Source organism: Micropterus dolomieu, linkage group LG04 (genome assembly GCF_021292245.1).
Source record: "Micropterus dolomieu isolate WLL.071019.BEF.003 ecotype Adirondacks linkage group LG04, ASM2129224v1, whole genome shotgun sequence".
Classification (NCBI taxonomy): Eukaryota; Metazoa; Chordata; class Actinopteri; order Centrarchiformes; family Centrarchidae; genus Micropterus; species Micropterus dolomieu.
This window is the reverse complement of record NC_060153.1, coordinates 700,874-725,881: the sequence shown is the minus strand read 5'-3', so window position 1 is coordinate 725,881 and position 25,008 is coordinate 700,874. Positions and strand designations below refer to the sequence as shown.

Here is a 25,008-nt window from a genome sequence, read left to right as displayed (position 1 = left end):
AAAACATTTAATGTTTTACTGTAAAACATTAACAGTAAATGTCAGTTTTGGGGTCAGTGCTTGTAATCTAAGAGCATGGGCCTCTTTTAAGAGCCACCATTTCTCCTCACCTGAAATAAAGTCCGCTTTCATAATGTCATAAGAAATCATTGTACTTAGTAAAAAATAAAATAAAATTAACCTTCAGTGAAAAACGAGCCAGGCACTAGATCACACAGCCCATATGTTTAATGAGTGGAGCACCTTCTTAGACCATCAATAACTTAATTGATCTTAAGACAAAATGTGTAAAGAAATCCTGAACAACAATATGGAGGAAAATATATCAAAGAAAATAGAAACAGATTACAGATTGCAGCACATGTTGAATAAAGGGAACCCACTTCAACTGGAAACTAGCTCTCATGCTTTCCCACCAGCATAGTCATTGCTGCTTCCACCTAGACAAGGTACCAGGTGAATACAAGTGCAGGCAATTTCTGTGACAGGTGTAAAAGTAATTCTGGGGAATCCAGGAAATTGCTAACTGATATAAAATGAGATTAGATAGGTTTAGGGATAGAGTGCACCGAGAAATGAAGCAATACAATGGTATCTACTAAACATAACAGACTCAAAGCTATCCAAAGGAAATCAGTATAGTCAACCCCTAGAAAGACAAACATGCAACACATCCAGCACATATAAGAAAGTCACACCACTCCTCTGCAGCACAACAACCTGCTTCCTAACATCTCACATGCTTTCTAGAACCAGACAACTGCTTGATCTGTGGCTGCCTTCCACCACTCTCTCTATTTGGATGCTTATTATTAAATTTGCAGCGTTTGTTCGCCCCAGGGAACGACCGAAAGCATAAACGCATTTCCCTCGGATCATGTTCCAGAGTTAGTAATTGCCAAAGCAATTGTTATTTAAGTGATGCTCTAGGAACAAGGGGTGGCGTACTGCTGCTTTTTCCCACTATCGTTAATATTTTAATACACTACACTACATTCTGCTGGGACCCCGGTGTTGTCAGACAATTTGATAATACTGACTTTTTGTTGGTATTTTGGGATGTGTCTGAAGTTTCCACCACATGGATAGACTCTAGCTTACAGGGATTTGGAGGGAAAGTGTTTTTTATGTTGCTGTTATTTTACCAGTATATACAATATAACAAACAAGGCATTGATATTCAAAGAAAGAAAACTAGAGGCTACATAATGGTCACTTAGGTAGGCACTTTGGTGCCTTTTGTAAAACATAATTTACAGCTGATCAGAGTTGTGGAAGTGGAAATTACTCAAAAATTTTAGAGCTTATATGAGTAGCACCCACAGCTAAATAAACTTTTTCATTGTGCTAAATTTACTCAACAGCTAATGATAAACGGCAGTGATGAAACTGTGGTAGCAATAATAGATTTAAGGCTTTGGATTACTGTGCAGAATTACTGGTTCTGTGGTTAAAATCAAGATGACATAGATCAGTAGTATAGCAGGCAATTATTACAGTCAAAAAATCTAATTTCCTATTCTGTTAGTATGTTTGATCATTTTTTGACCCAGTTTCCCCCCTTAATTAGGGAGAGTCTCTTATTTGTTTGAACTGTCCAGGCTTTTATCTACAGACTATATTTTAAAAGTTTATATAGACTTTATATTTTTCTTATCAGTTATCATGAATAGACCAAAACCAACAATGAATTGATCTTTAGTATTGTCTGCATAGCCAAAGCCTGAAATACTTAGCTAATTCCTCTGTTTCATAGGCCAGTTCCTAAAAATACAACATTCACCCCTGTTTGATTAACATTTGCTACTGAACCCCTACTTTGAACCAGGAGACCGGTATTTGTGTCCTGTGTCAAACAAAAAGTGAACATTATATATTTTATTTAAAAATGACGCTAAAGGGGTACCCGGGGCGTTAACAAGTGACGCCAAAGGGCCTTGGCCAGGTGTCAATGTGTGACGAGTCAGGAGTGAGAATGTGTTTTAGGAAATAACTTGGCCTTTTCTGAAAATGAAACTGTGATCTGGATTAATGTCTTTATCTTCTGCTTTGAGAATAACAGACAAGGTGAGAATTCAAAAAGTTTCACGAGACAGACAAACATTGGTTTTGGTCTCTTCATAGGATATTTTTTATATATATAAACACCCAGTGTATATAACACTAACCGTATCCTTTAAATGTTTCTATGGTAAGTGGCTTAATGGCTGGGTGCTGATCAATGTGCAGGTGCATCAGATGTTTTCAGCTTCATTGCCTTGCTCAAGGATATTTTTGACAGTCAGCTTCCAGCAAGCCAGTCCCATCTCTTGCAGTGCTGTATGTCAAGGTCATTCACACCAAGATATTTAACAGTGGGAGATTAAGATGACCTATGGAGCATATGGTAGCACAGACACTAAGCTGCTACAGTTTACTTTGTGGATTTGTGTCAGAGCTTCATGTTGCTGGGTAAGCTTCTCTAAAACCTTTTCATTCTGTTTGTTTCACCATACTATTTGTCACTTTCTTTTTTTTTCAATTACTGTTTGTCTTTTTCAGTCTGAGTTGGGTCAACTGGCAGACCAGGCTAGTTGTCAGCGTGCAAGCTAACCTGTTGCACTAATGCCAATCAGGCAAAAAGGGGCAGGACGGTCAGGCATGAAATCATTACAAAAAGGGAAGAAAGGGTATTTGCTCAACCAGGAAGATGAAGAGATGACGGTAAAGTGTATGGAAGGTAAGTAAGTTTGTTTTATGAATGCATGAATAAGTATAGAATTATAGTATAAGATACAATGTCATGTGTTAGTGCGTGTGCAGGTGTGGCAGTGTGTAATTACAATCACCGCTTATGTGAGACATGAAATCCATGTGTTTGGCTGATTGTTTGCATTCTGAGTGTGTACGTGTGAATGAAAAGCGATATATGAAATGGGCAGCATGCAATTACAATCTATGCTTGTGTGACAGAGCAAGAGAGCATGTGTGCGTTTATGTGAATGTATGTGTGTGAGAGTGATAGCCAGCAAGTCAATGAGCACAGCCTTATTGGAGAACCCTGCAGACTGAAAGGCAGATTAATTGAAAATGCTTCAGATACGCAGCCTCAGCCATCACTCCCTCGACAGAATGGACCTCATAACGAAATCCCTCAAACATCATTCTCACACACACACAAACCGTTATAAATGCTACCCAGTCTCATGCTGAGGACGCATTCATGCAGAGCTGCACTGTCAGACACGACGGGTTTTTTGAAAGAAGATAAAATGTGTGTTCACACATGCATACTGTCACACACACAAACACACACACAGAAAGGTACACAAGCACTGAGAAACAAACACACACACATACATGTACAGGATAATACTAACGCCTGCCAGCTCAATCTCCCAAAGGGACACACTTTCCCGCTGTTTTTTTTTCTCCCTCCCTGAAACAAGTACCTTGAAAGGTCCTTGAAAATACCAGCAGTGACAGAGCTGCACTGATGGGCTGATAATATGCCTTGGTGTGTGTGGCGATGGATATGCCTATGTATCTGTAAACATGAAGATGAACAATTTTAAAATCTACTTTCTACAAAAACCTAAAAAGCTTTGACTGACCAAAAACTGAATCTAATCCTAATACTATATGAATTGATTAGAAAGTGTGCTCTCAGTTCATCATTGTATCAAATCGGTTGATGTGTCTGTAAAGCAAAGGGAAATTGTAATATGTAATTGATCATTTGTGACCACTACAAGTAATTTTGAAGTCAGACAGATCAGAATGACCCATGGGAACTCCAAATATTACATTCACAATTAACAATTTCATTCCAACACACACAAAGATAACATATTAGAACAGATCATATACAGTAACTATAACACTAAAACAGTTGAGAAAAGGAATGCATAAAGTATACACAGAAGTAAATACATAACAAAAACAAAAAAAGACACATGGCTGTTAAGCCTGTAAAGACATTAAGTTCACTTCTACAGATGTTTGGTTCCACTCCCCCTGCACATAAAACTCGCCATTTTGGCACTTTTTAAGACCATTAGTGTCTGTAAACGTTGATAGAAATATTTAGTCCATATTTTGTGTGGGCAAGGTGTTTATGTATGTAAATCTTTGTATGTGTGTGTGTGTGTGTGTCTTATGTATGGTCAGTTTTGTGTGGGAAGGTATATGTTGTGTGTGTTCTCACATTTCATGTCCACATAGTGTAACTCTAATCTATTCAAACACGTACAGTATATTCATTGATTCTCTACATTAGTGTGCGTGTGTGATTGTGTGTGTTTGTCACAGTTGGCCACCGGTAGAAACTCCTCCACATTTGTTGTACGTTTGCTTCACAAGGGAACTCCCTTGGTCAGTCTTTCTCTCCTTCTGTTGACAATGAGTCAAATGATCAACAGATCAGGTCAACTCACAAATGAATCGATCAATCAAATTAACAACTCAACCTCAACAGCAGACAGACAGCATTGTTTGCAGTTAAACCACAGTCCCGATTCCTCTTTAGAGCCAGTAAAATTAGCCAGGGCTTATAGGTGTTCCCTGTGTTGCTTTCAGTTAGATACAAACATGTCACTCAGAGGCAGAGCATCTCTGTTTTTTTTAGGCAGAGCCAAAAAGCAATAGAGAGGTTACATAGTGGTAGCACAGTCTAGACCCAAATCACAGCAAAATACATAGGTGCAGTGCAGAAATGTATTACAAATTACAAATGGCTCATATGTCAATAAAAACTCTTGAAACAAAAAAAGAAAAATCAAAAAGTAATCGCATCTTTCACCAAATTTCACTGTTATCTGTATCAAGTTTCTGACATCTCAAACGAATAGTCAAACACAAAAAGAAACAAAACTGAGAACATATACTCATGACAGGCCAGATAACTAGCCCATATACCTAGCTTAGCACTCGAACTAGCCACACTTGTTATGGGTAAACTTAACTGAGAAGGTTAGTTACACAAACTCTGACCAGTTTGTATGTTGCGGCTCATAAATACGAGTTCTCGGCTTCGTTATACTATATTACATTACATTATATTATATATACCACCTCCTCTGTAATGCCTTGACTTGTTAGTTGGGTTTAAGTTGAATAGAAATTAGCCAGACAAAATATGTGCTTTTTGAAGGAGGGATACTTTCTCTAAACTGAGCTTTCTCCACGCATATTGCCTCCAGCTACCTCTGTCTATCAAATAACTGAGGTGGTTAAGATTCCGAATTTGGCCATGGTAGGTCTGCCATCAAGGCAATGCAAAGAAGCCTCCTGGACTTTTGGCTCTGCCTTTCAAGATTAATCACAGTAAGTACAAGTACAGCAGCTCTGCATACATATTTGAATTAAGTAGCTGTAATGAACTGTGAATTAAGCCCTGGCTAACCCTGCAGTGGAAATCAGGACTGTCCCACCCTGTCACACTATAGCTGACACTTTGATACTTATCTTCAAATTGCACCTAACTGCAGCCTCTGAAATATATATAATGTAAAATGGTATTATATTTTACATGTTTACAACATAAATATATTATTCTGTTTAGCAGAATGCACAAGATCAAAGTACCAGGGCAAAGATGGAGATTAAATTCTAGGGACACTGTGTTGAACTCCCATTATCACATAACATCTGTCCCAAGAATCCCATTTCTAAACTTATATTAAACTCCAGGAAAAGTGACAGAAAAGTTATATTCACAGCACTGGTTCTCATGTTCCATTAATGCGTTAATGGTGAAAGAGTAAGGGCATGAGGGGATAGGAAGAGGAATGCTCAAGGGTTTACTCCAGCAAGTGTGAAGCCAGCCTCTATATGTACAATGTTTTAATGTTTACAGCATTAAAACAAAGTCCATGTTTCCACTGCAGACCTTATTGTATGGATTAAAAAGTTTAACTACACAGCAGCAAAGAGACCTCATCCCTTTCCAAGGGAACCATTGCAAGTCTACAGTTTATCTGCCAGAAGTTCACATTAAGAGCAACAACAATGCCAAAGGGAGGCAATCAAGAGGGTTGTTTCTTGATTTTCCATGACTCTTGATTTGTGTTTTTCAATAAGTATGAACCTCGAAAACTTACAAAACCGAATGAGAAACAAACTTGTGCAGCAATGGGTCCCAGAGGCAGACAGCAATATTGTCTAAGACAGTGTAAAACTCCCATGAATTAGTTTGAGGTGTATGAAAACTATCCTTCTATTTCTCAGATTAATAAAAAGCTTTTTGTCTATTCACCAGAGCTGTTTCACCCATAGTACCTGTTTATCACCAAGATTATAATCTTGAGGTTAGCTCAAGTTCTTGGCCAATTCTGTTACCCAACATGGGAAAACAAGAGGCCCAGTGAATGGTTTTATTATTGAGATTAGAGCAGACACCATGCCTAATTAACAGTTATAATGTACTTCTGGGATTAACAGTTCTGGACAGAGAGGTTTTGACTCTACTCCTCAGCAACTGCCACTAGATGTACCATCTCAATTGTTCCCTGTTATTTTTGTCTTCTGGAAGCTTGAGAAAGTCAGCGATTCCTTCACATTGATTCATCATTGTTAATTAGAAGACACATAGACAATCACTACTAGATTTCGGCCCCCGAGGACTGGAGTCAAACTCCCCTTGTTCTAAGGGAGGGAGATCAGAAACCTTGCTATCAAGTGAAAGTATCTTCTGTAGATGAATACATAGATAATGAAAGACAGTAAATATATTAACTGAGGAAGAGGAGCAAGGCTTGGCCACCATGTATGCATGTACAGTATTATGTTTTACATATTACAATAAGTGCCATTGCACAAAGTGCAGAGCAGAAAAGGTCTGTTTGGAGAACAGTCAATTAACTAGTGAGTATATAGATTTAAATAAAAGTATGAAGGTTCAAGAACAATAACTTAAGAACACTAGACAGAAATGAGTAATGGTCTCCAGTGTAAATGATGACAATGGGTCACACTGTGCTTATGAATAACTGAGCTAATGTTATTCCTTACATCTAAGGAAAGGCCTTGAGGGTATATGCAGGTAACCTCAGCTCGATTCTCCCCAATTTTTCCAAATGAAGCCATTATTTTTAAGAAGCTTCCACCCCTGCATAGCCTATAGTATTAATCTACAACTAATTGATTGGTGATTTCCTGGACCTAACACATAGTGGAGCTGCCAGTGGAATTTGACCATCAGGGAAAAATAGAAAACTTGGCCCTTTATAAAAAGGCTGTCCAACTGAATTCCAAGGGAATTTGCTCTGTTTTTTTTGGTCCCACTCGCCCAAATTAAGTTGTATTGATCTGATAGCTAAGTAATGACTTGTCTTTGACATCCCATTGTGAATGCTTGTAGGTCTATTAGATTGGTTGCCACAAATGACATAAAGAAGTCAGAGGGAAAGTCATTACTCAATATGAAACCCAAATATCAAAAGCAAAATTACTGGGTATATTGTGACAGCATAATTAAATGCAATATTTGGGTTGGTTCACCCAAAAAACACAATATATTTTCAAGGTATCTCGCTGTTGAGTTTAGTCCAAGTCCAAATAAAGCGTGATTTTTATGATGATGAACATAATCTTCTTATGTTACTTCACAACAGATTTATCTCCTGCTAGCTGACCTTTTGAATTGAGCCCATTCTGTATACATAGATCTTTATATGTCAAAGAGTAAATGCACTGCTCCGCTCTCTCCCCAGCAAACTCACACCTCAAACAGTGGGTGAATTCAAGCCCTGTCAAAACGATGATATCAGGGTTAACCCTGTAGAAAACCAAATAGGAATATCACTCCCAGGCCTGACACTCTGGTCTTTCCTGAACAATCAGACTCAAAAGAGAAAGAATATCGCCCAGGCGGACAGATCGCAGAGAAGAATGACCTGCACAGCTATGGTGACGCATAAATCTGACCTTAGTTTTTCAGACTGTTTGTGTGAAGACCATTGAGGTCTGCAAGAGTCAGACGCAACAACAGAGAGAGGTGGAAAATAGTAAAGCAACTGATGACGTAGGCAGGGACAGAAAGAAAAATCCGAAAACGAAGGCAGCCGTCATTACTTTCAATCAGGCTCCCAGTCTGGCAGAGTTAATAATATCAGCACGCCCTTCTGACCTCAGATGATGGTACGACATCAGCCTCTGCAAATTACTCATTAATTTACCCCATTAAGTTGGACAGGGGTGGTGGGCAGGGGAAAAAAGTGATAGGGGAATAAATTAATCAGACATTTTAAAACAGAATTAGTACCTTTTCAATTGAGATGTATCAAGGTAGAGAAAGAGAGGTCAGGATGCTAGTGGTGAGAATAGATAGAGTGGGCAGAAAAAGAAATAAAGACAGTCATCTGAAATTAATATTTTGACATGTGGATGTTGCTGCAGGGAGACAGCATACAAGTTAATCTATATGGATGAGAAAGTTTTGAATATTTAAAAAATAAGGATTTGTACAGTTAAAATCATCAGCAGCTTGTGTATCGGAATGTTCTATTCATGAATGCAAATGACAAAAAGATCTGTCTCATATCAAAGTCTCTAGTTTGGTCTGTTATAACACCAAGCCTTGCTCCTATTTGTTTTTACAAATTTCATTCAAACCCAAATCCTAAATAAAGAAAAACCAAATTACACCAAGGCAGTTACTTTCTTGTTCCTTGGGACTACATTATTATCTATTTATTATATTGGAAAGTAAAAGCAAATATAATAAATGTAATTAGAAACTTATGAAACCATACCTCCCAAGGGCACTTTGGTCCATAGCAAGCTCCCACCCAGAGCCAGAGCAGGGTCATATATACTGAGTGGAGAGTCATCCAATCTGATGCAGAGTATATTCTTGGGAACTTCATTTCGCTTACCATCCATTTTATCTCACTGTATAGTGCAGGGATCATTTAACATTTTAAGTTTCTGTGCAACCTCGCCTTGAGCTGATACACGAACACTATTAAAGTAACAATCTTGAAGAATTATACTTAAATAATATATCTGTTATGTCACATCTATCACCAAACAAGGTAAAACAATGGTGATTGCGCATATGGCCCACTGATTATAGTATCGCAATATTTATTTATTTTCAGTTTTACGAACTGGGTGTCTATGGTGACATTCGAGGAAATAATTCTGTACTAAGTTACTGCTATTGCAAACCAAACATTTCCTACTACTGCAGTATCGCATTAAAGGGATTTAATTGGTGAAACATGAGATCAACTCAATTCAATTTCATTTATATAGCTCCAATTACATTATTATGTGTTTGTCAGTGAGATTAGCACTTACTGCTATAATTTTTAAAAAATGTGTAGACAAAACAAGACAACTGTCATTTGTCATATTGCAGGGAGAAATGAAACAAGGAGCAGCCAGAGTGAGTTCTTAGATGGAGAGCTGCATGTGACAGGGTGCACACCTCCAAGCAAGGTAACAAACTCCTTTAACTGTGACCTGCTGTTCGCAGACAACCGTGTGTATCATAAAATCTCAGTTCCTTACAGAATGATGGCAAAAAAGCCAATTACTCCCTGTTTTTTTTTTTTTTATTAAAACGACAATAATTTGTTTTGCTGCCCCCAAAATTCTGTGACCTGTAGCGTGTTGCCAAATCAACCAGGACTGAACTCTTAAGGATTACAACTTCAACACTGGCACATTCAAAATGAGATGCAGCAAACCTTTAACCTGCTCTCAATGTACCTCTATTCCTAAATGTGAATAGGAGCACCTGTCTTGCCAATCTGCATAACCCACACTAAAGTCATGTCTGCGTGACTCACACTATGTAAATGTAAATGTCTTACCTCATAGCCTTCCTTATCAAAAGTGATACACATGTAAATAAGAAAGGAAACAAAGATGCCTGCAGGTATTAAAAGGGTTTACGTCATGCTATCGAGATAGAAAGACAGGGCTATGCCAAACACACTTAATGTACGCATACATGCCACTTTGCTACTGAGGAGGATAATGGACCGCTCAGCCCCAACCCTAACCCTACTTTCCCACCCACACACAATCACTCACACCAGCATGCACAAACTCTATATACATACCCACACACCACTGCACATATGTAGTTAGGTGTTTCAAATAGATTAGTATCCTCAACACACAGCCTCCCTGACCTATTCTTACACTAGTTAATTGCCAGGACGAACAATTAGCTCGATAAGTATCACTTAACACCCCCCCCCAAAGAGGGAGATTTAAGCTATTCGAAAACAAATGTGCTTAATCCCGCATCATGGTCTGTCATTATCTCCCTAAATGATGCTTCTATAGGAGAGCAGGTGTTGGTGGTGTCGTGGAATGATTGTTTTGGGATTGGTGATTTGATGGGATTAGGGAAAAAAAGGACAGGGCTTAAGTCATGAATGGGGCTGCTTCTGGTGAGATAGCTTAGCTACAGTGTGCCAGTAATGAGGTAGAAGACGCTTGCTTGTCACCACCTTGACTTTGCTCATTAGTGGAGATTTAGTGGGGTCTATGGAAGCCCGCAAGGACCAAAGTGCCCAGAATGAGGTAGTCTGGTGAACAGCTTGAATCTTGTTATTTATCACTAAGTATTGTGGTTAAAACCGGCAACCGTAAAAACTAAAAATTATTTTAGAATCAATTCCAAATAAAAAAAATCACCTTGAACTTTAAATCCAACAGGGGAATGACCCATGTCAGCGGACACCTCAGAGGACACATCATTTTCTGTCTTGCTACATTAAGATATATCCCCTTTATTAGTCTGCTGTTGGCATCCAACTTTACAGTCTCCCTTATAGCATTTGACTTTGCTTCCCCTGCTCACAGCTTCTGCTGGGCAGAAACCCCCTTCCAGTAGTCCAAAATATCGTGAAGGTCCTCGTCCTTGGCAAACTGCACCTTCTTACGCAGGGCATGGCCTGCCGCTATATACGATGCTTCCTCTCTGGGGCTTTTCTTGTAAGGCCGGAATCGCTCCCAGATCCGCAGTGTGCTCTCAGATGAATATTCTGGACTAGAGGAGTAGCCAGAATTGTAGTTGTGGTGACGAGAAGGTGAGAGCTGGGAGTAGGTGGCTGTGGCATCCCTCTTGGTGCGGCCCAGTGGCTTGAGGAATGAGGCCTTTTGGGCCGGTGAGGGTGAATCGTTGCCACCCTCATAGTAGAGTGCAGGAAAGGAGTGCCGGTGCTCTGAGCTGTGGTAGTCTGGCTGGACCTCCAAGTGATGCTGCTGCTGCTGCTGTCCAGCGCCAACCACCCCACCTCCACTCCCATTATTACACCCCACCCCGCCCCCATTCACGCTCACTCCACCGCCATTTATGTTTCCCATGCCATTTCCGTTGCAGCCCCCTACTCCGCCACCTCCTCCACTTCCACCTCCACCACCACAACCCACAGGACTGCCTTTTTCTGTTGGGTACTTAGGAGGATCACTGCGCTGCTCCGGGATATCCACACTGAACACCCTGGTGCTCTTGACAGATCCCACAGCAGGGGCACCACAACGGTTCTTCACCACAGTAGTGTCAGCACTCAATTGCCTTTGAAGGGGCCGCACTGCATTTGCTGGGGGGGGATCACGGTAAGGAGGGGAGAGGAACCCCCCACCACTAATGCCTGGCCGCTCAGACAGGGGCATTACCAGGGGCACTGGGGCCATAGAAGGTGGATGAGGCTGCTGATGTAGCTGAGGATGAGGCTGAGGATGTGGCTGAGGATGTGGCTGAGGATGAGGCTGAGGATGAGGCTGGGGGTGAGACTTTGGATGCACCTTTGGAGAGGAGGCCATGATCTGATCTCCAGGATGGCCTGGAGAGAGGGGCAGGAGGTTGCGGGGGAGGGATGCAATGCAAGTTGGAGGCTGGGAGGAGGACATAGAGTTGGCATTGTCAGCTGTGGTCACAACATTAGCAGAGGCATCCAGCTTCAGGGCATCAATGCAGTTGTTAATGATCTGGTTCACCTTGTCCACCTCCTTGGCGATGGTGGAGATCTCTGATGCTGAGCCACGGCCATCGTCATCCGAATCCTCCCCAACCTCAGTCTCATTCTCAGCCCCACCTCGCATATCCACAACTACTTCCCCTCCTACCCCCGCTCCTCCAGTTGCCACCCCTCCCTCCCTGCCTTCAACTACCACTCCTGCCGTCCTCACATCCATGTAATTGCCCTTGCCGCCCATTGCCTCAGAGAAGGCAGTGGCCATTTTTTCCACTTGCGGTAAGGTGGAGAGGCGGGAAGAGCTGGTGTTGGCTGAGCCGTGAAGCATGCCTGTGCTAGAGGAAGTTGACGGGGGCAGCTTGCCTCCTGCTCCTCCTGAATGGTGGTGTTGGTGGTGAGCCTGCTCCTGGAGACGCTGCATGGCACCTGGGTCATTGGCCACTGCCGCAGCTGCCTCTGGGCCATACCTGAAGAATGACAGATTCAGTTTAGATACATATAGTTTCATTATCTGATGTCGTATTGGTAATTAGTCTATAGAACATAGAAAAAATATAAATTCATGTATGATGTAGGTATGATGCAAATTAGCGACAACAGGCAAAAATAAGAAACCAGTGCTTGCAAATGGTTCCTAGGTATGTATTGAATATGCACAAACAGGCACTGGGGGAATACATAAGCTATTTCAGCTGCAGTCTTCATGGAAGAGGTGTGATGCGAATTCTTGAAAATCAGTGTTAAGGTGTTACTGGTGAAACTATGAAAAATGGCCCAAAGCTTTGATAAAGAAAATAATTAGGAAAAATTGTTTACATTATTGTTTGTAGCTAGAATAAATTAGGCTTTTCTGGAATTCATATCAAAACAAAACAATGCAGCAAAACAACTAATGAACTCATAGCATTATCAAATCATGACGACACAGAGTAGTTGCCATTCTGTTTTGGCTGAAGGATGCCAGATGCAAAACTTTCATTAACAAAAATTAAATACTGTCTAGTACCTCATCTCCAAAATAGTTTTCTTCACGCTTATAGCTTTCTGTTTCTCTTCCTGGATGCGTCGCCGTCTAAGACAGTAATAGACGAATCCAAGCACAATGACCATGCCAAAGAGACATCCCAAGATGGTCATGATGTAGTGGGTAGTTGTGGATGGATTGGTTCGTGGGTCCTCTGGTCCCATAGCTCGTGTGGTAAAGGACAGACAGGTGTGGTTGTAGCGCTGAGATTTGCTTGCAGAAGCCACACAAAAGGTGTAGTTTGTGTGCGGTTTCAGCTTGTCCAAAGTGATTAACTCCTTCTTATTTTTCAGAGGCCTGATGTCTTCAACAAATGTGTTGTTGTACTGGGAGAGGATGTACATCTTACTGTATGGTCGTGGAATCTGTACCATTAGAGAAGCGGTGGAGAGGGTAACAGTGTGAAGCTTCATTGAAATCTGATGGCTATAGGTGGGGTCAGCAGTTGACGATATGGTTGGCTGGTGGTACAGACCTTGGTCTGGGTTGTCCAAACCCATCCCTGAGCCATCTTGATCTGGCGTTTGGGAGGTCATCCCTGGAATTATGACCCCATCGCGACACATGGACAAAAGAGCATAACGGGCATTTCTTCCATGTCCGGGCACTGGGCTCAGGAGTGGATAACCAGTCATTTCCAAAGGGGTTTCACACTGGAGGCGGTCATAGGTGTGGGTGACATTGTTAAAAGCCTCCAGCCAAGTGAGAAAGCTGTAGAGTTCACAGCCACAGTGGAACGGGTTTCCTGCTAGTTCACACACCATCAGCCTGTTGAGAACAGTGAAGGTAGACGGGTCAAGACGGGCCAACTTATTGGAAGATAAATCCAGGCTGCTGAGGCTGGGGCACTCCCAGAAGGCGTTGTTGGCAATGACCTCAATGAGGTTGTGTTGCAAGAAGAGGCACTGCATTCGACCCAGACCTCTCAACATGCCTTCAGTCAGGTTGGTAAGCTTGTTGTAGCCCAGCTGGAGAACCTGAGACAGAAAGACAGAGTAGCCTTTGACATTTTTAATAAAACATGACACAAGAAAAGTAAGTGTTAATCATTGTGTAGATGAAGATATGCTCTTACAATTTCTTTTAAAGTAGGGCTGGATAATTGATTGAAAAGTAATCGAGACCGAGCTGTAAAAGTCCAACGTAATTTTACCATGTCAGTTATTTTGGTTATTTATATATATTTTTCCTTCAGTGTGTTCATGTACTTTCCCCTTAAAAACATACTACTGCGTGTGGTCACGTGACTCCTCCCCGTCCAGTCCTGCTGAGCGTCCAGACCAGAGTCAGGGAGAGGTTAGCTGGCACTAACCACCTTCACTTTCCAGCAGTTCGCGAGACATCCATTTTTATTAACGGACACGCTGTGACCTACACTGTACATTTACTGCCAGACTGACAACAAACTTGCTCGCTTTTTCCGTCAATTTCTGCTGCTCAGTCTCTCTCATTTGCTCCACTACTCACTCACTACGAACACACACTGCACTCCTTAAGACCTAACTCCACTGCTCTTATAACAGCACGTGTCACGTAACTTAGATGTCCTTTGATAAATGAGGAGATGAAGCTAGCAAAGCATGTGTTATAATTGACATTAATAATTGAGTGAAATTTTAGCAGCAGTGGTCATTATTCAGCAGCAGTGATGTGCCGAATATTGGGGAATCTTGTCTCCATAATGTGGAAGTCAACATTACCTTATCAATAAACATTTAGATAATCGATTTTTTTTAAATCTGTGAATCAAAAAAATAAATAAACTCAGCTTTGATAATTGAGTATATTTACAGTACAAACCTTGTCAGTAAACTATGAGGGCAAAAAACAACATTCAAAAACAAAATAATCTTTCAATTAATCGTGATTTTGATTTTAGGTGAACTCGTCCAGCCTTACTTCAAAGGGATATATATATTGGGTATAGACATAATTTAAACATATTTCTATACAACCTTTAAAAAACATCTATCATCTATATCCATGTAATGAGAATTGGAATTGTTGGTTGGATGATGACAGAACATAGTAGTAGCTCAAAAAATAGTGTAATGCATTCTGTAAGAAAAATGACAAACTAAGAAATAAGAAATAAGAAATAAAATTTACAAAAATACGCACTGTAAGTGGTTTGGGGGATGCCCCCACCTGTACTTTGTATGGGATTTTATATTATAAAGGCTGAAATTGTTCAACCATTTGTATGAATGTGTAAGCATGGCTTAAAAGGATTGATTTTTGTTCTGTTCGGCTAAAATAGTTTTCTGAGAGTTTGGCTGTAAAGATGTTATCCGAAACAAATCCTAACAATGTGTGGGTATTGTGACAAAGAGAAGAAATTGACTCTCTTAGTATTAGTATTAGAATCTTTTTGTGTTAATATTTTTGCCTTACACACAAATAAGGCAATGTAAACAGGAGAACTAAAACTTTAAGTTAGAGATAAACAAATACATATAAAGATAAACAAATACTTAAAGAAAGTTGTGTTCTCAGGTGCAGACCTGTAGGTTGGCCTGCCCAGCAAATGCCCCATCCTCGATGTAGCTGATCTCATTCTTGGTAAGATTGAGGTCAGTGAGGTTTGTGAAGCGGAACATGGAGGTAAAGAGCACAGCCTTAAGTTTGTTCTCATTCAACCTCAGGTCATGAACCTAAGGGAGACAAAAGATCAGATGACTTTCATGTGAACTTAGCTGCCAAGAGCATATTGCACCCCAAAATATACAAGTTTGATGCCTAATGAGTAGGGATGGTGATCGATACCCAGTTCTAAAAGGACCCAGTTCCAAACTTTCTCAAAACTTGAAAATCATTAAGGTCTGAGCTTATCCATATTGCTATCGAGACTAGCGGGGTCCTATAATCTAACGTTATGTCACGAGATTCAAATCTGATTTAACTTGAAACGCGCTGAATGAGAAAACTAATGTTTGTTTATTATTATTGATTTGTCTTCACCTAATCAGGAGTACTGGATAGGAGTGGAATGTGGTTGTTGTTGTTAACTTTACCATTGAGTGCTTTAATGAATTATGTTCAAGTTTTTCAGTTTTAACAACTTACTCAGCAAATTCTGGATGGTTATACTGACTGAAATACGCTTATAATACACACATCTTTTAAAAATGTTGACAACAGCTAGCCATTATGTTGGTGCATGGATTTAGAATAGCTCAGTTCAAAGTTCAGCCCTGAGATTTTTCTTGTTTGCTACAGATGCTGCACAGGTTTATATGTACACAGATGGCTGTCCCAGCTAATCAAAGTTATGTAGTCAACAATTTCAAAAACAGTTTGTTTTTGTTGATGTGTCTCTTCTACCCCTCCAATCTTACCTATTTAGCACTTTGCTTTAATAATATCATGACAGTCACATTCTGTAATAATTTAGCCACAATTGCTTTTGTCGCCATGTGTATTGAAGATAACCTTGTAACTGTATTTGATTAAGAATATGCAATCTGCATTTTAAGTATTTAAAAATTATTAAATTGCATTATGAATACTGTATTACAGTCACAACCACCAGAATCACACAATAAAAGATAATAAGGAGTAAACAGAAGATTTGATTTACTTGCAGCTTTGCAAAAGTCACTGTCATGATTAATGGCATGTCTTCTTTAGCAGACACCATCTTAGCTCAGAGTACATGAAGGCATACAGTTTAACAAAGGTGGCCGTGGTTGTATAAAATGACTAAATAGATAAGTTCATACTGACCGTGCTGTTGATGTGCTGGGGGATGGTCTCATATGGAGGCTGGTTCTGACTGCAGATAGCCAGCCAAACGTAGCCTTTATCCCCCTCTATCAGCCAGCAGTCCCCTTTCACCGTGCCAGGCAGGTGAAGGAGCAACAGTGCAGGTAGCAGGAGGGAGACAATCAGGGAGGGAGACAGGGAGGACAAATGGAGTCTGCTGGCCATGGTTTGGATTAGGAGTGTTTGAGCTTGCCTCAGTAGAAAGATGGAAAAGAAGGGAGTTGACTGCAAGGAGGCAGCGAGCAGCAGTTTCAAATCAGGAAGGGTGCAGGTCAGGGGCAAGCAGGCCAAATCTAAGTAGAGAGAAAGGTGAACAGAAGGGCGTCTTCACGGTGATTAGAGCTGAGCTTGCAGCATGGCAGCAAGTCCTGTCCCCATTTTAGGTGTTCCACGTCAAAGGGTTTTGGAGACTGTCACACCAGCAGCTACTCATGGCCCCTGACAACTGTACGTCTTGACAACACAGATGAGGAAATACTCCCTCTCAGTGAAAGGCAGAAGGTCTATATAACACAGAGAGAAAGAGAGAGAGAGGGGAGGAGAGAGACAAGGGGGTGGGATATTAACATTAATAGTGATAATGACAAAATGATTAAGAGTTGGCAGAAAATTGTAATACAGTTCACATACCCCTAGATGATTTTGAATTAATTGAGTTTAGGTCTCATTACTAAAAGCACTGTGTAAAAAAAACAGGTATATGAATCTAATACCCATGCTACCCAATCCCTTCAAGGTAATGCACCACAGTAATAAATCCATTTATTCATTAAGTCCTAATAAAGCCCAGAGAAATATTTTTTGACTTTTCAAATGAAACCAGGCTTTTTATGTTCTGTAATTATTCATGTTCATGAAAATAACAGCCTCATATTAGAATTAATGGCAGATCTTCCATTCAGACATTAGCATATGATGCACCAATAGAAATGGAAATTGCTATGTCAATGAAAGCAACACTGCTTTTCTTTGGTGTTTTTGTCATTTTCTATGAGGTTCGTCAGCTTGCAGCTGCAGTTCTATTATTTCAACTTTGAGGTACATAATGAAACAATAAAAATACAATAGCTGCAGTTATATAGGGGCAAAAACGGGGAGGTGTGCTAAGTGGAAAACAGAGTAGGGCTGTTGTAATTTGCATGTTTTAACAGGATACTAGCTGACACTTAGCTATTTACCTTTCTCAGGGGATTAACCGTGGATTAGGTTCTAATCCAGCATAAAAATTATGTATCTCATCACCACAGATCCGACTTGACTCTTTTAATTTGTTTCCAAAGTTTTGATTCCCTTCCAGGGAAAATGTATCTAGCTACAACATGAATGACATGGAAATGATAGTAAGAACAACTGCGTAATAGACTATTCTTAAACGTTCTCTCTCTCTCTCTGACAGATAAATAGGAGGAGGAAGGAAAAGAAGAAGATGACAAAGAAGATGAAGAAGAAGAAGAAGAACAACAACAACAAATGAAGCAATGACATAGCGTAACCCAATCTACTGAAGAGTAATGGCCAACTTTGGATGCTTCTGTTAAACTGGCCCATTCTTAATAGCTTGTCCTCCTCCTTCTCATCCTCTGTCATGACTTGCACCTTAGTTAGCCCCCCAGTCACTTCTCATTTCTGTCGCACCACATCCCGAGCAGCTCTCAGTCCTCTCTTCAAACTGTTCCATGAAATTGATATTGACAATTCAATTCCTCCACCACAGGCCTTCAATTTGCCTTTGACCCAGCACTGTTGTCATCGTTACGTGTGTAAAATATAACACTCACAAAAAACAATTATCAGCTTAAGCTCTGTTGAACAACAGCTAAAGTAACCCCTTCTGTCCTTTACACTTATGAAAGTCATTCATTAATCATTTGTTGTATGTATTGCATGTATTCCGCTTTGAAGCAGATTGATTTCACTGATTTTAACTGCTACGAAGTAGAGCATGTGTGTGAATGTAAGCATTAGTTCATGTTGTGATAAAAAGAAGCTAGCAATTTTAATTATTTATCAAGCAGCGATTTGGACATTGATCATAACGGCCACACTCACACTGACACAGATACTCATTCTCCTTCTTTCATCCTGTTTCTGACTTCATTCTCTTCTCACTCTTTGAAGCCAACTCCAAGTCTAGTGTCATGATGTATTTATGCAATCCTTGCCACAATTTTCACTGGCACACTTCTACAATTTAAGAAGATTTTGGAGACCACAAAAAATTACCATCATGCTTGTGATTACAGTTAGACTGTTTTTCCTTGTCAGCAGCTCACATTTAGAGCATATCTAATACAACATGACTGTTAGCCTGACATGTTACTCAGTTCTACAAACATGAAAGACAAGTCAGTCAAGACTCATTTGAAAGCTAGTTGTTTACTGCCAAGTCCAGTCACAACAACTGATCAGCACAGTATTTTAAGTTTGTAATGTTCCTGACCACACTATTCCAGTCTCTTTTATCATCTGTGTCAGTCTCCTGTCTCTCTCTCCATCTCTGTCTGTTTAATCTGTCCACTTGTTGTTCCTGTATTCTGTCCGTTTCTTTCTTCCACCTGCATTGTTTAAAGATTTTTTATCTCTGCTGCCTTTCATCTAGAAAAACAAATGAATATGCTTCATCGTCAAAAACACAACCCGACACCTTTTATCACATAGCCTCCTCGCTGCTTTTATCACATACTTGCCATTGGTTTTATTTTGACAAGAAGCCAGAGGAAGAGACAGCCTTATTTTTCCCCTCCCTTTCTTCTCCAAACAAGGCTGTCTTTCCGTTTAATTATTGTCCCCGATTGCTGGGCTTTAATTAAAGCTTTGCATCTGACAAACAACACTAATGATGTCAGGTCACAAAAGCAAATGGAAAGTTCCCAAAGTTAGACCGGGAGGGGCTGAGGGCCCCTGTGAAAAACAGCACACCGGATCATAGGATAAAGTAGGATTTTACAGCTCTCAGAGTGATGTTGAGTAATAATCTGCAGTCTTTTTTCATGCTCTGGAAAAACATTAAAAGCTTTATATTGTCCACTGATAATAGCCTATATGGTGAAGTAGAGAAATCCACTTGATGACAATCTCATCTTTACAAAAGATAAATAAAAAAAAACAGGTACTGTTTGATTGACATGTGACATCACCCCAATGAACAGTTACCGACGTTTTTTTTCCTCCTTCTGTAAAAAAGGAGCTTGTGACACACGCAGTTGGAAGACAATAAAATAGGTATATGTGTATTTTAACAAAATATAGGCCTACAGCCTGCCCTAACTTTAACAGTGTTTCCCACATGTAGACTTCAGGGTTATTAACAGGTAACTGGTATTAGGCTAAATTACTAGGACACGGTGGATATTTTACTAGCACGGACCAGGAAAAGCAACAGTTTTGTGTCTTTCTGGCAACTTTATAAAACATACTGCTGAGGAGTAAGTCAGCAGTGCAAACACATGCAGGGACAGAGAAACAGAAAGAGGCGAGACAAGCCCGTGTGTTTGCAGCAGAAGAAGGTGCGTGTCTGTGAGTGTTGGAGAAAAGAACTGATGGGAAAGAGCACTGATTCAAGTAGAGAGTAAACACTAAAATGAGTTGGAGAATGCAGTAGAATTAAAATGGTGAAATAAGAAATAACCTACTAGAGATTTACTGTTTACTGAATCACCATTGGCTGGCTCCATTGCTTTTATCTTGTATTGTTTTTGTATTATTGTCTCTTGGGTATTATTGTCTTTACACTTGTTAAAGCACTTTGTAACTTGTTTTTGAAAAGTGCTCTACAAATAAAGATTATTATTATTATTATTATTATTGAATCCAGTTTGTGGCCCTTCTGACTGTGCCCACAAAGTCATGCGTTTCATGTGATTTCAATGAACTTTCAAGATACAAGTCATCTTCTGTATCTTAAAAGTACATTATGTTTCCCTTAAAAGAAAGGTAAGGAATTTATGAGCCACAATTGCCTTCAAAATAATTAAAGAATCGCACGTTTTGCATTAAACATTAAAATAATTGGATGCTTCATTTTCAGCTCAAGGGTGAATGATTTCAGCTAATATTAGTGAAGGATGGGGAAGTGAAACACTAGAACAGAAGACTGATTGTCATATGCATTCTAATGATGTGCACACCTTTATAGAGATATAAAGTTCGACTTGCTTGCTCATTGCCACCTTTCTTGCCTTATCCATATTAATTGAACTCTATCCACCCGTTCCATTCATACCACAGCTATTGTGAGTCTGATTGACAGCACAGTCTAACAGAAAATAGAACGACTTCATTAAGTTTCCTAAGGGAGTTTAAGATAAAGTAAGAGCTGAAAATTGCACAAAAGTTACTATATTGACATTTGCTTTAAAATTTTGCTGTAGGTGCTAAAAATGCTTTCTGTTCTGTAATACCCTTTTTACACCAAAATGAGCACATACTGTCACAGAAAAAAAAGTATGTGAACCCTTTGGAATATGATCTGATCTTCATCTATGTCACAAACAATAGACAAACACAGTCTGCTTAAACTAATAACACATTATATGTTTTTATTAAACACACCGTGTAAACATTCACAGTGCATGGTGAAAAAAAGTATGTGAACCCCTAGGCTAAAGTCAGGAGTCAGCCAACCTGGAGTGTAATCAATGAGACAAGATTCTAGATGTCGGTTACAGCTGTCCCGCCGTATAAAAAACACACACCAATTTTAATTTTGCTACTCGCATGAAGCATTGCCTGATGTAAACCATGCCTCGAACAAAGAGCTCTACGATATGTAAAACACTAAACAAGAATAGAGTTCATGGGAACACCACGGACAAAGTCATTGCTGTCCAAATAAAACATTGCTGCATGTCTGAAGCTTGCAAAAGTAACCTGGATTTACCACAGAGCTACTGGCAAAATATTTTGTGGACAGATGAAACCAAAGTTTCCACAGCGGTCCAAACAAGCGTACAGAGACCTCCTTGAAGAGGTGGTACACTTTAAAACAAACTCTGGTGTGGTTCGTGTTTGATGTGAAGCAAACGAACCAACCACAGGATTTAATGATAGCAGAGATGTGATCTGAGTGTTATTTCTAAAGCTAAACCAATAATAAATCCATATGATGACCGCGAAATGCGTTCAGCGATCTTATAATTGATCTGTATAAGCCATGTAGGCTATGTTTATGAAAATCATTTGGTAGACTTGCCAGTGCGGGTATTTCCCCTGATTAATGGGTCAAAATCTGGTACAAAAGGAGGGCAAGTAGTACTCCATTTACCCTGTCAGGTCATAAGTCCATAAAACGTTTGTGACAGCGATACCACAGTATGCTATAGGCTAATAAGCCCCGAATTATTACTGTACACGTCCTGTTTTTACATTATTATTCATAATAGGCTATACGGTCGATCTGCGGTCTAACATTACTTATCATGCTTATAATAAATCATTACTTTGTGAGCCCTTTTCAATACAGATCAAAGTGCTGCATAAATCAGTCACTGAGGTTGGATTTCCCCATATGGGTCCTGATGATACAGGATGACAATCGTCAAAGCTATCCATTCAATATGTTAGCTGTTGTCATGCCAAGCCCCTGAGTTGAGTTATGTGTTCAGTTTCCTTGTCTGTTACCACGTCCTGTTTTTTTTCAGTTACTCATCTTGTTGCTTGTATCAAGTCTCTAATGTGCTGCACCTGTGTCTCATTGTCGCCCCTCCCTTAGTAAATATAAACCTACTCTCCCCTGGAGGCCTAGATCGTCTTGTTCCCTGTGACAGTGTTCCGGCATTGTTCCTAGTGTTATTCCCCGTTTAGTCAGTGAGTTTTGACCTTAGCCTTGTTCAGTGATCCCGATTTTTGCTTTGTGTTTTTGGTACCTTCGCCTGATGCATTTGTACCATCTTGCGTTAAAGCTATTGCTTGTTTTACCTGGAGTTGTGCTCTGTGAGTCCATTTCCATCGTGAGTCTGATACCTGTAAGTCAGTATAACGTCATGGTTACTTCTCTTGGGTCGTTTGTAAAACTGCAGCGTGAACATCAACCGGACCCGAACTTAAATGTGTATGTAAACAGTGTATAACTTTTTTCCACTTTGTCCTGACCGAATGAACCGAACTACAGGTGTGAAAGCGCCCTTAGAGTGTTTAGTGTTCATGAATATGTGGTTTTAGAATGAAGGTTAGAATTGGGTTTATACTGTATTAAAGATAGGGTTTGAGTTAGGATTCAAAGATTTAGTGCTTATGGTTAAAATAAGCCTGAGGGTAAATAATATAAGTTGATACAATATCCTTTCCCCGACTAAGGATTTACATAGTCGAATCAGAATTGTCAAGTCTTGCCTATAGTCGAATCAGTGTGTTAGTGCACGGTGATTGCGAGCGGCATGGTAGCTCCGCCTTAATCTTGAGAAGCTGCAGAACTGCAGTCTGTATTTATAAGTCAGTGTAACTTACACTGTACATTTACAGCTAAACTGAGGCTTATTGTTGATCATTTTCTCTCTGCTCTGCTCACCGGTCTTTCACCGGCCTTGTGCAGAGTTTTGCGTGCATGCTGTGCGGCCGACAACTGCATGCACGTTGCGGTTCCTCACGGGTCTATTTCAAGTACTACTTTCAACTATTTAAAAACAATAATATTCTTTGTGTGGTTCATCAACGGTCATAAATGATCAGAACATCCTGTGAGGAGCGGACAACTCGGCACAACACCGGTGAAGCTGGGACTCCGTCTTTCTGCACACACATACACACATACACACTATGTCTACACATACACACTGACCCCCCTTCCCTAAGGGTAATTTTGGATTTATTCACGCACTTTAAAAACATTTCTTAAAAGCTTTTTCCTTTTAACATGTTTATTTACAGCATTACATGTTGATATTTATACTGTAATAGGCAGTATATTAACCTATTAGGAGAAAACTGCTAGTTCTATGTAAAATCAGACTTTGAGCACACCCATATTGCCGAAATGGCATTATCCTCGTTTTGCTGCGAAGCTTCGACTGTGAGATTGACAGTCGAATCAGGCCCCGCCCATCGAAGCATCAAGTCTTCAACTATTCGGGGGCCGGCCCTAATGTCCTCATGATTGAAGTTGGTCAGTGTGGGTTGATGTGGTGTTCACTGAAATCCTTTCACTACCCAGAGTCTGAGCTGCAAGAGCTGTAGAGAAAACACTACCAAGGAAGACATGGCTACCCTGGAGACCAGTGAGAAAGAGGGACAGGTAGATAGGCAGAAAACATAGATAGTACTTACCTCTATCTGTGCTAAGGAACGTGACACCAAACGGATTTTTCCAGTTTGTCAGTGAACCAGTCAAGCGGACACCCAGTGACTCAGAAATACAACAGACTGTAGCCATTCATCCGGGAAACCCATCATGAGTCAAACATTCAGTCAGTCAGTCAGACAGACAGACAGACAAAAGCTGGCCAGCCAGCTTCTCAGTTTGTCAGCCGGTCAATCAATCCAGTCTGTCAGTCAGCAGGCCCAACAGCCAGCCAAATATTTAGTCTGTCAGCCAGACAGCCGGCCAATCTGTGGATCAGCCAACCAGGCAGCTAGTCAGTCATCCAGCCAGGTAGCAGTGTGGGAAGCGCCATGGAAACGGAGCCGAGAATTATGCCTATTAGCACTATCTGTGGGTCCCAGCCTGCCAACCAACCAGCCAGCCTGCTTTACTTTCAAAGCTGCTGCAGTGTTCCTTCAAATTCATTTTTCTCGCTCCTTTTTGTTCTCTCTTTTCCTTTAAACCTTTCATGAAGCTGCTGCACCGTTCGTTCAGATCCTGTGCATACAGAATATTCTTTCAATGTCTCATTTGGATTTTCTCAGGTTAATTTATTTCATGTCTTTCATTTTTATATTTCATGTTAGTCTCCACTGTGTTTTTTTTCCTTTCAGTAAATATGTCTCTCCAACTTCCTTACTTTACCTGGTTTGCACTGTTCCCCATCTTTGTCTTTCCGTTGCACTGTTACAGTTATTTAAAAATTTAAAGGCTCTATATATTTTGAAACTTAATAATAAACAGGGATTTAAAAATTTTTAAAACACCAATACTATTTACAAAAAATGCTATACAAAAATAATTCAGGTTTATTTTGAAGGAAGATATCCTCTAGCAAAACTGTAATAAAGGTCAGCTCAACATATCCTATCTCTCTTTCTCTAGTTCTTTCCTGTTGGCCTTCACGGTATTATCTCCAGTCTTGTTTAGAGTGGATGTAACATCGTTTGCTGTATAGCAGACAAACTCCCACAAGGAGAGCAGACCAGAGGAAGTTTTCAGCCAGT

General features: G+C 40.2%; 1 protein-coding gene across 1 annotated transcript; it reads right to left on the bottom strand.

Annotated features, from left to right (window-relative positions):
* Positions 1 to 10,744: 10,744 nt before the first annotated feature.
* Positions 10,745 to 24,195, bottom strand: LOC123969904 (protein phosphatase 1 regulatory subunit 29-like). Its single transcript, XM_046047675.1, has 5 exons — positions 23,968 to 24,195; positions 16,669 to 17,210; positions 15,447 to 15,596; positions 12,925 to 13,919; positions 10,745 to 12,385 (listed from the first exon to the last, which is right to left on the bottom strand). The coding sequence occupies exons 2-5, from the start codon at positions 16,870 to 16,872 to the stop codon at positions 10,798 to 10,800; spliced, it is 2,937 nt and encodes a 978-aa protein (XP_045903631.1). The 5' UTR covers positions 16,873 to 17,210; positions 23,968 to 24,195; the 3' UTR covers positions 10,745 to 10,797.
* Positions 24,196 to 25,008: the final 813 nt, after the last annotated feature.

Bases quoted from the DNA above. Each gene is read 5' to 3' on its own strand.
- LOC123969904 (XM_046047675.1), bottom strand. From the start codon at position 16,872: ATGGCCAGCAGACTCCATTTGTCCTCCCTGTCTCCCTCCCTGATTGTC. The intron at 15,597-16,668 runs GTCAGTATGAAC...TGTCTCCCTTAG, and splicing joins CCCAGCACATCAACAGCACG to GTTCATGACCTGAGGTTGAA. The intron at 12,386-12,924 runs GTACTAGACAGT...GTCATTCTTCAG, and splicing joins AAAACTATTTTGGAGATGAG to GTATGGCCCAGAGGCAGCTG.